This window comes from Phaethon aethereus (genome assembly GCF_964289735.1).
Source record: "Phaethon aethereus genome assembly, chromosome: 6".
Taxonomy (NCBI): Eukaryota; Metazoa; Chordata; class Aves; order Phaethontiformes; family Phaethontidae; genus Phaethon; species Phaethon aethereus.
This window is the reverse complement of record NC_138580.1, coordinates 21,204,010-21,217,759: the sequence shown is the minus strand read 5'-3', so window position 1 is coordinate 21,217,759 and position 13,750 is coordinate 21,204,010. Positions and strand designations below refer to the sequence as shown.

The following is a 13,750-nucleotide window of genomic DNA, read 5'->3' as shown; positions in this document are numbered from 1 at the left end:
CCAAAGCTAAATTCACATCACAGGAAGGGCTAGAAGGGAATGCTTGCCTAATGCTAGATTTATTTATGTCCCATTTGAAAAGGTTTTTGAAAAATACTAGCTCTCAGACAAGTTTGACATGAATAGGAGAGGTTTTTCATTTGTCCCTTAGTTAAACATTTTCCCTCACTGTCAAGAGTTTTGTCTAAAATCGCACAGAAATGTTAAATTCTTGGGACGCATGGTATAAGCTGGGATTTTACAGCTAAAATTTCAGTGAAAGCTTTAAGTTTACTTCCTCAGCACCTTCTATCTCCAGAACACTTTTCTGTGACATTGATCATAATAGTCCAGTTTCTCCATTCTGCAAACATAATCAGCCTGTGGGGAGAAGTGGAGACGGTTAACTGCTCTCTGCCTCACCATCTACTCTAAATGCCAGCTGCTGTTTCGTAGATGATTATTTCTGACCTTGGACGCAGCTTTGAACAGTGTGAGGAGTAAAGCCGCTACCACAGCGGCTTTAGGAACACCCATGCATAACAATTTTATTTGCTGCTCTCTTAAGACACTACCCGCAATCCTTTGTCCCATCTTATGAGTGTCTTCTGTGAATAGCCATTTGATAAAAATACAACCACCCATTTAGCTGTCTGTGACTTTGCCTTTGCAAACATATTTTTTTCAAATCTGTCATGAACATCTTCAACGAAAAGATTTTGTTTGTATGTTATCTAAGCCAACAAAAACATCATGTAAGGCAAGAGCTCCTGTTTACGTAGTATAGGAAATGCACTAATTTACAGGAGATAACTTTTCAAAAATATAGAATTAGTTGCACAAATCCTTCTAGAAACCAGTGGGAGCCTGCCTCCTAACCCCTCTTTATACATTTTTTCACTCCCTCTAGAATAGTTGTTATTCCAGATGAAAGACAGCAGGCAAGATCCTGTCATGACACACCCTGCCCTGTCACTCTTTAGGAGTATTTGAGTGAAGACATTGCAATGCATTTCACCAAATTTCTTTGCATTTCTTGTTTTTTACTGCCCAGATAAGCCAACTTATTTTAAAATAAAAAACGAGAATCCCTGCACCTGTTTGCATTTTATAACATGAGTCAAATAATGACAAGAATGTCTTCCTCATTAACAAGAAAATTCCAAGCCTGGTTGCAGGCAATATAAATAATTGCAAGGTGCCATGAAAAAAAATACCTTTCTAGGTGTTCTCCCATAATAAGGCAGCATCATCACTTCTAACTCATTTAGATTTCTATCACTAACCAGAAATTAAATACACAGTTTAAGCTCAAAGCTCAGGTAATGCCCTGTGCTACTGACCTCCCACCAAATAAAACTGTATCCTTCACATAAATTTAAGAGAAGCTAGACCTTCCTAAGGATTTCAAAGGATTTGATACCTTCTTCCAAGTTCTACTTTTAAGTTCTACTTTCTACTTTTAATATGGAAAGAATTGCAATAGGAATGTATTTGTATTTTCAAATTCCTCATTATCTTTAACAGTAAAATCAAAAGATGGCAAGAGCACTTCGAGACCGAAGGGTTTTCTCAGAACCCTTACTGACCAGCCACATTCATAATGAACCTAAGGCATCCAACACTCTTAAAGACAGTACCCTAATTAGCAGAATGACAGGACCTATGATTACAGCTGGCTGCAGGACAACCTTGCTAATGACAGCGATAACGTTAATGGCAGGATACAGATAATTGATTGATGATATCAACTAGACTGTGTGATGGTTCTACCTCCTGTTGATGAAGATCACCTGGTCAGATGAGCTGGTGCTGGAGATTCCACCTGCCTCTGCAGGTGAAGAAAAGAAGTCTCTACAATAAAGGCTTTACTCTGAAAGTTTCAGCTTCACTATATTGAACTTGAAATGGCAGAGGAAAGCAGCAGCTCCTCAAAGTACGCTTCTTAAGAGATGTGTCTGTGATTAATGTGGTATGGGGAGTTTTTACCAGCACAAAAGTGCAGAAGACAGGACTTGATGAGGTCTTCCCAGGCTTTTCAACTGCATGCAGTTCTGCAACTTAAGCGTGGATATTTTTTTTTATCAGAAAAATAGATGAAGCATTTAGGGGCAGGTACCTCCACAAGGCAGAAAGAATCCCCCACACCTGAGCTGGAGCATGGAACCCAGTGATCCTCAGCACACACAATCGTGGGAACTGTCAGGGCGCTGTACTGACAACCTGAACGGCAATTGCAAAGACAGTTTGCTGTGGAGCTGATGAAACACAGCAGCAGGGTGCCCTAGCTCAACAGGGCAATTTACAGGAGCTGAAATGGCATTGGGTGTGCTCCCACCCTGTATTCCATATACCTCTAGGGAAAAAGGGCACAAATACTCTTAGTCCTGACTAATACTGTATATGTACACTTGGACTGCTACTTGAAGATGAACATCCCTCTTTCCGATACGGAGGAGGGGCTGTGAAACAGGACACGTACACGGACTGGTTAGTAATATGCTTTGGTATCCATTAAGTAAATATGTGGTGTGACTAACAGCCTGCTGAATCAAACTGAAATGATGTCAATAGACTGAGAAAACTAAGTAAAAAAGATGCTAGGGATTCTGTCTGCCAGTGGTAATGAAGGCGCTCCATCACCATTTGGTAAGAGATTTAAAAATGTGCAGAGATACATGCACATGCCTAACCAAGAAAGTACTACATTTATTTATTTTTTGGTTATGAACCTGCTAACAGTTGCCTATGCTTTATGGACTGTAATTTAATTTCCTCACTCAGAAAAAGATGCCTGCGACTTAGGCTAGGGTTTTTTTGTGGTTTTCTTCTTGTTGCTGTCTTGATTTGTTTGAATGGATATATTGTTAAAGAAACTCTGTACTTATCCCTGTGTAGTAGTCACAAGGGATAGCACTTAGGGACATCTCAGTCATGTATTTTCTGCCATTACACTACAGGGTTAATTGCTGAGATCAAAGCTATCTGCTGGCAGTTCTGCCCCACCTGAATGATCCAGAGCAGCTATGTGCCTCATTCAGCTGGCAGGTTAAACTGACCTTAAGGCTAATGGAGCAGGATAGCTGAAAGGTTCTTGTTTATGTGACCCAATACATATTGTTTCAAGGGTTGTGTAAATTCTGAGATGCATCAGCTATTCTACATAGATTTATACACAAACTGCGTGCTTTCTGAAGCACTGAAAGAGTTGTAGCCACAAGTAATTAAAAATTATCTCTTTATCAGGTCAATTAGAAAGGAAAAGTAAGACTTAGAGGGCCATGTTAGACTTTTTTTAAAAGCTCAGTTAAAGAATTAACATATAGATCTTAATGTTGACTACAGGTCCCCCACAGCCTGCACATTTCCAGTCAATACAAGAGAGTTTATACTGAACTTCAGACTTCCTTATATGAAAATGGATGGGAAGGAAGACAGTACGCAGGGTCTGACAGTATCTCACAAAACAGTAAAGAAAATGGTACAAAGTGTCAGGAAATGGCTTAGAAAGATAGCCTCCATCAAGGAGGTACTCAAGCATGTAAGAGAGGCAAGGAATCTGGCCAGCTTTTCTTCTGCACAGTCTACGTGCTGCAAAGATCCCACAGAACTCTTCCTTTCCATATGCCTTTAAAAGTACGGATTCAAATATTCAACATAGGAAAGCTTGTATCTTTTACTTTGGGAGATGAATGTTTTTAAAGAATGAACAAAACACCTTTCAATGTACACTGTTAACAGTTTTGTTATTGTACAACACATCTGCATGCAGTTCTCAAGTGAGCATCGCTAAGTAGCTCCATAAGACACCTGTCTTCATGAGATATGAACATTAACAATTGCCACGTACTCTGCTTTGACAAGACAGTGCCAAGTACCCCAGTGGATGCAGTTTATTTTTTATCACTTCCTAGAACTCAAAATATGTTTTTTCAAATAATATTGTTTAGAAAATCTAGAAATTAAAAAAAAAAATATCTAAGTACATATAAAGAAAAGTGCTCCTGCCCTGAAGAGCATCCAACGTCACAAACACAACTGAAGTCAACCAATACAAACCAAAATGAAAACAAATCCTGCGTGTATAAAAATTTCACCAATTGTCCAATTACAACATACTTTCTAGAATCAAAGCACGTGAAGACTCAAGAAAATGTGAGTAGAAGAAAACAAAATAAAATCCAATTTCAACAAAAAACCTGTTTTTTCTAGAGGTGGTCAGTTATCAAGTTAAAAATATTTTTCAGCATTTGTCAAGTATCTTTATTCCTTTGCATTTATTTTAAATATAAACATGATAAATTTTTATTGCAAACACATATTAACTTTTACTATCACACATCATCACTAAGACTCACCTATTTAGCACAGAGTTGCTCCTATAGAGCACATGTGCCCAAGGCTAGCTAACTAGTGATTTTTCTAGCACTACTCAATTGGTAGATGTTGATTGTGTAAGCGTATAGGTAACTGATATTCCTTAATATTAAGTATGAAAAAGGTGGTGCAAAATCTCACTAAGCAGCATTTTAACAGTAAATTAACAAAATCTGACTTCCCCATCAGGTACAACATGGAGTGTCCTTGGTAAGGTTACAATATAATGATGCACGCTGAAGAGAGTGTGGATGGAAAATTCAAGTAATTAGGTAGGGATAAAACCACCTTTCCATTCTATACTTCATCTAAGCATCAACATCCTCTATTTTCTTACCAGTGAAAAATTATCACCATTATCAAGCAAGTACGCTGCATTACAGTAACAGCAAAGCAGAATGTTAGACACTGAAAGATACCACATTCCAGTGGTATAGAAACTAGTGTCCAAAAATCCTTTCCTTGAGGACCTTGAGATTTGCCTATTCACATGTAGCATCAAGGCCACCTGTTCCATTCTCTTCTTCCCAAACCAGCCTTTTATAATACCGGGATTAGTCTGCATTGATTTCTTGGAATCTAGGCTGCTGCATCTCTATTAAGGACAATACTTTTTAAATAGTAGTACCAATGCACTTGCAAACAGTTTACTCTTTCTATTTCCATGTCACCAACTGATACATAAATACATATTTTTTAATTTTTTTTTTAAATGGAGTACATACAATTCCTAGATATATATGTATGTGTGAGTGCACAGATAGATAAATATTTATTACTCTGGCCACAAATATCTCAGTTATATGGATCATTAGTCATAACACTGAAATGCTATACTTTCCCTTACAGATTTTATTAAAAAACTAAAGTATTTATTCTGTCAGCTACAATCAAAGCTTATCATTACATGCATGTATTACAAATTCCAAGTTTCTCCCCTGAATTACTAGCCTCCTTTGTATTATCTGTGTATTCACAATAAAATTGTTGTTTTCTATGTGGGTGGCAATGACTGATGTAAAAGGACTGCTTTCATTCTATGATGAATAATCACCTAAGTTCTTAAACAAATGCAAAAGCTAAAAGATCAACATGCATATAATATTGTCACCAAGCTATTTCTTAATACTACTAAGGAGATTTACTGGGTCACTTACTCCTTTGCGGCATTTCAATAAAATAGGTCCCTACTAGTACTGCATCTTAAATATAACATACCACATCAAGATTGCTACATGTAAATACATTTGAAAAGTTGTGCCTGTGTAACCCTTTGCACAGGGTGTTCCATACTAGAGCAAAGAGGATTTGGACCCTCACATCCAAACCCTAGCTCAAACTGCAGCATGTGGTGGATCAGTTGCAAGAACATTCATACTGCATGCTACAAACATGATTTCTAGGCACAATCTAAACCACATAGTTCTAAGGATGACATTGTATATGGGCAGTGATGAGGAATCCCACCTACTCCTTGGCCCACAGTCTTAAGAAAACAGCTTTATAGCCACTAACTCCAGTGGGGAGATCTATATGCAACAGAGTTGAAGGAGGCAAACCCCTGCTTTTTCAAACACGCAGTTCACTATTAAAACAGTATAACCACCTAAAACAAATATCATAAACTACAGTATAAACCATAAATTCATTCTTCCTAGATACATATGCTGCATACATAATCTACCTAGCTTTGCTAACTTGAAACCAAATTCTTATCGATACACAAAACCATTGCCTAGTACAGAGAAGTCTAGTCTCCTACATGAAGACTAGAACTATTGCAGTAATGTATCCCATACACAATGTTCCTCAATTCCAAATAAAAGAAAGCTTATTATTTTATTTGGAGAAGAACTCTCACAAATACAATAGTATAGGTAGCTGACAGCTACATTACACTTATCTACGGAAAATAAATAAACTTTCCCTACAGTACCTGTTTGAAATACCTTCAGCACAACTCCCAACATTAATTACAAACAGCTACATAATTCAAATAGCAAATAGGTAGGGGCTTCCAAGTGACTTCAAATTTTTACAATGACAAATAGCTTTATATAGCTAACAAAAAGGCAAAAGTGTGCAAGTTTGCTAAGTCATTTTGAGCAAAACACAAAGTGAACACCAGAGTCCATTTTATCACCTGGTTCAATTTAAAATCATCATGCTTATCTAACCATAAAATTTATCTTCTTTTGAGGAACGGAAAGAATTCTTTACATACTCAACTTTAGTACTTACGGGTAAAATGATTAGAAGTGGATGGATTGACACTATCACCACTGTCAGCACTTTCACTGCTAGAAATGTCATCATCTGATTCCCGCACAGAGGAACAAGGTGAGGAGCCATCAACTTCTTCAAACTTCCTCTTTAAAATGCCACTCATCGCTGCAATGCTGTCACATGCACCTGTAACAGGAACAGAGGCAATGAGGCACTGAAACGTCCAACTGCAGAATATGCAGTCATAATCTCCACAGTAATTTTTATTTAGAAGTACCAGTAAGTTGCCACTTCTGGTCTTGAATAACCATTTAATATGAAATTAAATACAATTAATTAGGAGAGAGCGAAGCCATAGGAAAGAAAACAACATCAAAAAACTCTAACTTGAAATGTGTGGAGATGGTTATTTTGCTAGAATAATGTGTAACAGACTGCTTTCAGGGAGTATTTTCACCATTTTGATGTCAATAGCACCCCTGATTTCTATGTTATGTTGTGAGATTTCAAAGAAGGAAAAAATGGGAGTTTCTTTTCAAACACCCTCGCTCGGTCCCTCCCTTGGCTGCCACAGGAATAAGAAATGTTCACAATCAGGGATGAAATTAAATAAGAAATTCTGAACACTACGGTTCTCATTGCCAAAATATGTTATCTAATCAGTGTTCACATCACTCCTATAAAAAAATCCATCTGATAATTCCAATATTGCAGACAGATAAAAACAATAAAGTCACAAAGACCAAAGACCAATTTAGTGCTCAATAAATGCCTGAAATTCAGAAACTGCCCACTCCAGTCAGAGATACCAATTGCCTCCCAAACTCTCTCCTTCCCACATAAAGAAATTAGGTGCCTAATATACTCCTGAGGTTGAGTAGAAGATTATAAAACAATGTATTCAAGCAGAAATTTAGCATCAGAGGTAGAAATACAACATGAATTGCACATAATTAAGGAGAAAGTGTATCCTTAACTAACCGAGAAGAGATCAAGGACAGCTGGAGCTTGCTCAGAGGACACACGGCTGCCACCATGCCGCCCACAGCACTGCAGAGCAAGCAGTGCTGATACTTACCCAGGCAAAAAGTTTGTCTAGGCTTGATGCCATGCTAGACTTGCTGAGTAGGACACACAACCTAGCACCACCAACTAACCACAGGGCTTTGCCAAATCCCACTGAAAGCAAGAAAAAAAAAATTTGCATTCCTCACTGAAACAGAACAAGGGTATTTATCCCTAAATACTTTTAGGACTCACTAATTCCTAGCCAGCTGCATTCTGCTCAACCAGGAAGTTGGACTAGATAACCTCCAGAGCCCCCTTCCAACCAACATTTCTATGGTTATATGTTTAAAACAAACAAACAGTCTGTCAAGAAGCTAACAGACACTGGGCTAAATGACTACTAGTAAGTAAGACAAGTTCAAGGCAAAGACTCCAGTACTGGCCATACTGTTTAACAATTAGCACATTTCAGAGTTTTGGCCCAGGCCACCTTGCACTCTCCTGGATAATGCAGGATGAAGCAGGTGCCAGAATCATTCCCAGCAGGCATGCTGGATGAGGGCACCCAGGTTTTGGCAGAAGACTGACAGCTTAGCTACTGTTGACAAGAACCGTACCCTGCCACTTGGCAGCAGAAGCCAGAGAATGCCATCCTTAGCCTGCATTTTTTTATCTTTTTAATTAATATAGAGGTAGTCTCAGTGATGTAGCTGCTACGTTCTGACCCTGTAAGCACTGCACTTCAGGAGATCCTCTGGTATCTTTACTCACGCTTGGTCTAGTACCAAGTAGTTTCAATGTCTCTTATGCATCCAATGGCTCACTTCAAGCCCCAGCATCAGTTTCCTTCCTGGAAAAAACATAGTGACAGTGTGAAGAGGTTTGCAACCAGCTTTTGGCCTGATACGAAGCTAGAACAGGATAAAGGTGGGTATACAAAGCTGAGAGCTACAAAAAAAAAAAAAAAATTTAAAAAATGATGGGCTTACCAGGTTACAGAGTCTGTAGGAGTAATTCAAAAATCATAATTTAGCAAACACTGAAGGCCGTCTATAGGAAATCCTGGGAACTGAAGTGGCAATAATATCATGGTTTCATCACAGTGCAACAGGAAAGTTAGTTCTAATTACTTGTTTTGCTTTGCTGACAAAGCATTTTACATTGTCTGCCAGCTCCTAAGCACAGCAGGAGGGAGTAATGGGCAGGTTTAAACTTGCCTTTAAGTCAAAACTAGAAATTATGGATATATTATACAATATTTTTATGATATTATTTAATTACAAGGACTAGAACGGAAGTTTTATAATAAGGGAGTTCATTCAACTCTTAGGAAGTAAAAGCTCCAAGAAGCACATACACGATTGCACCAAGTTTAATATCCTGTCTCCAGCAGTAGTCAGTATTTAACGCTTCAGCAGAAAGCAATGGGATGAGAAATCCAGCCACAACCACTGCAGATACATGGCTCTGCTTCCTCATCCTTGCAGTCAATTTCCCCTAAGCATAAGGCTGAAATGTTGCTATATAAGAGGCTGCGCACTGTTGTAAATTCATTTGACTTGCTCTCCTGAGGCAACAAGTTTCATATTAGTTTATTCGGGGGAAAAAACCCACAAGAAAACACATCTCCCAAAACTTTAGCCACAGACCCTTCAAAGTCACAGCAGTTCCAGTCTTTACAATATTTTGGACAGTAAACAGCAGCAGAAACACACCAGTGTCTAGCAGCATGCTGTACTAGACAGAACTCCACACCTACAAGTACTCCCCATGAAGTGGAAATAGCAGAAAAGAAGTCACTGAGGTCTTCACACTGTTTTATAGTGGTTTTTCCGTTTCAATCGCCAAAAGCGATTATATTGCAAGGGAGGTGCAGTGCATCTGCCGATCCTGAACGGAATTAGGAAATGCCTTTATACTTGGGAGGGAATAGCAATGGAGACAGAAATGGAACTGCAGCATCGAGTTACTCATCCCAAAGCTGAAGAGTCTGTCTGAGTGCTGCAGTTGCCAGAAAGCACCCAGTGTGTTACTGCCTACGCTCTCAATCTCACAGCTGTGCAACCCTTAGCAGCCTGCCTCTGGGGAACTCCCCAAAGCAGCATAGCCTCTTGCTGACACTATTCCACTTCTAACGTCGTAACTAAAGTGTTCATCAGCCAGAACAAGGAAGAGAAAATGAGCAAAAAACTGTGCAGGTCTGAAAATACTTGCGCACTCAGTTACTATGCAAACAGATTCTTCTCAATTCTGAGTTAATGATTCCCAGAACAAGACATGAATTCCCATCAGAAGGTATCCAACTCTTGTGATTAATGTACAGGGAGCACTGGTCCCCAACACAGCTGTCTTGAGTCTGCTCTGTGAGCTGGTGCCAGATTCCCTAGGGCCAGAAAACAAAAGCAGGGGCAGTGATGTGCAATCTCAACAGGTATGCGTTGCCACACAACACGGTACAGCCACCACCAGTTGCAGTTACATCTGCTCAGTCTACGCCCTGCAAGGGCAAAGGGGCATACAAATGGTTGATTACTGTCTGATGACTAAGAAACAGCTGCTTTCAGTTGAGAAACCAGTAACTTTTAAATTACTCCAATGCCTTGTCTTTCAACAGTCCTCAGATCAAAACCCCTTTCCTAGAAGGCTCTGGACACCCATCATCAAACTGTCTTCTTCAAAGGCATCTGAGCTTTTTCAGGGTCTCACTTTCTCCCTTTGAAGTTGCTCTAGCATAAAGGCTGCTTCTGCACATACCCAGCAGTTACAGAGACTTGAGATGCCTGAATAACTTCATGTCCAAGTCTCCCCAGGAGCCTGAAACTTGGTGTTCTTCCAAGTAAGGTGTCTAACCACAAAAGGAAAACGGAGTATGAGTGCAGAGCATGTTGAGAAGGAAAAGGGACGGAAAGGTTGGGCCAGGCCCAAACCCATGAGTGACTCTTTATGTACCCAAAGGCTGGTTAATACGGTACAGCACTTGGCATGCTACCTGTGCACGCTCTCTTTGGACTATGAATCTTGGCATTATTTTCTATACAGCAAAATGGTCTCCATCTAAGCAGAGGACTAGGGTGCTCTCCGCTAAGCTATAGCTTGGACGCAGCAATTACTGAACAACAGGTTCAGCTCTCCAGCATCCTGGTGAGTTCCTTAGTGGTTAAATTACTATGTAAGTTACAGGAAACCCATTCAGCAGCAGATCTTTACAAGAAAGATGTTTTAAGAGGAAGAGTGGCCTATGCTCTGTTCTTGAACAGGAGGGTTCATGCACTTGCCTTCAGCAGAGGGCACCAGACTGTGACTGTGGAGCATAGGGAGCTTCAATAGTAAACAGCTGAGCTGTAGTTCCATGCTGAAAGGTAGCCACCCAGATGTTGGGGATTAAAACATTTAACTCTCAAGCATCTAACCTATAATTGCCTTGCTTCTTATTTCATTAAGGGGACATGACTCAGGGACTAATCCTGAAACCTTACTCGGAAGTAAAAGACTTGCAGTCCTCAATGACCACAGCCTATCCTTACTAGATTAAAAAAAAAAAAAAAAGCCACCCAAAACACATTTCTGCTCAAAGAGAGTCATTGTAAGGACAGGGTATTTTACAGACATCTAGGCATTGCTACGGAACACAAGCTCCTCCCTACAGTATGTTACTGGACCTCTGCATCAGTAAGTGAGCTCTGCTGGCACTGTTAATTTTGCCTTGTCTTCAAACACAATGGGATTCTGATCAATTCTATAACACTTCAAAAGGAAACGTTTGAAAAACAAAGCAGATGTATTAAATAATAGGATCTCTGGGGGAATAACAGCTTGGCCTGTTCATTTTCAAAATTCTTTTTGTGAACATTGAACCCTCTCCCCTTCAATAAAAGGCAATTGGATTCCTTAAATTTAACTTCTGGCCACTTTAAAATCAACTTGGCTCTCTTAACACCCTTAATTACATCTTTAAAACATTAAGCTTGCATATCACAGCTAACATAATGTCATGGTTACAATCTAAATATTTAGTCAGAACTTCCCTATGAGGGAATATACCTTATACTACACAATGCTTGCTTTAACCGAGAAAGCATTAACACTTGGCATTGAAGTGACACAGTATTTAGCTGTAGCTTACACGCTTTCTTCCAAAAATATTTCCAGCCATTATGATTTCAAATGTGGAGGAAGTGAAGTGTAACTGTCAACAATGGGACTGCCACAGGGATGGTCAAAAGAAACGGCCACAACAATTTAAATGGCTAAATAAATACAGGCTAAAAGTCAAGTCAAGGGTAAAGATATAAATTCATACTGCCTCTGGCAGGAATCAATTATGCTGGCTATTCTGACCTCTAAATATGTTCTTCTGGAAAGGGGAACATGAAGAGCTTGCTCTTATTCTCTCACTTTTTGCCCATTTTTTTCTCATCTCCTTTGCAATTTTTATACACACCTTCATATATGCTTAAACTTGGCAAAAATATTTAAAAAGTAAAAAGACACAAACTGCTTTATCTGTATTAAAAAATAATGATAATTAAAAACATCTTCCAACTACAGCGGTTGAAAAGCACTCTCACTCCCAAGAACTTTAAGGAAAAGACTTGAAATTTTTAGTGGCTAATTTTAGTGACCAATGTCAAAGATGTGCCTAAGCATGTGAAAATTTTCCTAAATTAGTTTTTGAGAATGACAATAAGGACTGGATAACAGGACAATGGAAGAGGTAAAACTGGAGAGAGAAAAAAAGATGAGAAGGGATTGAAGGCTTAAATAAAAGGTTATAAAAAAACCACCTTTCCTACAGAAGTTGGAGTCTAATCCAAAACCAGTCAGTTTCAAGACTCCTTCACTGTTTAAGAGAAATATAAGTGAAATGGCAAAGCCATGCACTGTCATGATCACTGGAGGCCGCTTACAAAGGAGAAGGTAAACAAAGCAGATATAAAAAAACACGTGTGTCCTTGAAGTTCAGTGTTATCATGCAGCAGGTATTCATTTATGCTATCTATCTGATCATATAGCTGAAGATTTGTACTAGCTCACTTTGAACAAGCCAGCACAATCAGCAGAAGCAGATCAATTGTACTAATACACCCAGCTTCTCAGCAGAACTAATTTGTGAAGCAGAATGCTACCCTAATACAGTTAGACCACTTGCAGTATCCTTGTGAAATGTATTCTTAGCTTCAACAGCCATCTCTGAAGTGTAAATATACATTGCTTTGGATATCAAAATAAATACACAGTAAAGGGTCATACGATTGCAAAAATTACGCTAACTATTCATTGCTTAGCTCTGCAAATTTTGTTGCTCTTTCTAACATAGGTTTTTTTCTGTCACACACTGATAAAATTTAATTATGTATATATGTTTAATGTAGATGCTTAATATGCCTTAAAAATACTGTTAATAAGAATTCATCACATAGATAGCATGAAAAATGGTCTTAGCTTATTATGCATCAAATCCTGAGATATTAAAGAACTGCCTGTGCACAGCCAGCAGCCATTTGCGCTTTAGTATTTGCTGCAGCGTTATACAATAGGCATGCTCAGCATGTTCCCTAATGGAGACTGTTTCAACTTTCCTCTCCTTAATTCAGCGTTCAGATTCCAGATTGGCAGGTGATTTTGTCCAACCCGATGCCTTTGTCTTGTCACATCCACCCAAGAAAAGGCACAGCTGCATGAACACCTTCTCCTATGTAAGCCTATACAGGTGTGGAGCCCCCCCATACTACAATGGTCAAATCACATTCTTCCAGTTTCAGTAACAAGTAATTTAAAACTTACAGTATGAGCTTTGTTCTTTGCCTCTGACAACTTAACAAGCAACCAATCAAAAGATTTTGGGTTGATGGGCTTTTTACTTTTTCCTTCCTTTCTCTTTTTTTAAACCCCAAAACCATAAAAATCTGCCAGACTACCTGTTTTATCCTTGTAGGAAATATTAAAATTAGAAAGAACGTAATTAACCCAATTCTCTAATATGCTCACAGGGCTGTGCGCATTTTTAAGATACCAAATAAATATTTGGCACAGCTATCAGTAGCAACTTGGTGCTAGACTGGCATCTCTGGTAGCCTAAAACACTCCTTGAAGAGGTTACTCTCTGACTTTTTTTCTACTGGGAAACTAAAAGAAAATGGTAGAAACTAAACAGCAACTC

General features: G+C 38.9%; 1 protein-coding gene across 1 annotated transcript in view; it reads right to left on the bottom strand.

Annotated features, from left to right (window-relative positions):
• CSRNP3 (cysteine and serine rich nuclear protein 3) overlaps nucleotides 1-13,750 on the bottom strand; it is a gene marked incomplete at its 3' end in the record, with an annotated part of 73,033 nt that overhangs the window by 18,963 nt on the left and 40,320 nt on the right. Inside the window, exon 2 of the mRNA XM_082001277.1 lies at nucleotides 6,598-6,768. Within this exon, the coding sequence (XP_081857403.1) occupies nucleotides 6,598-6,768 (171 nt within the window). The remainder of the gene's footprint in view (nucleotides 1-6,597; nucleotides 6,769-13,750) is intronic.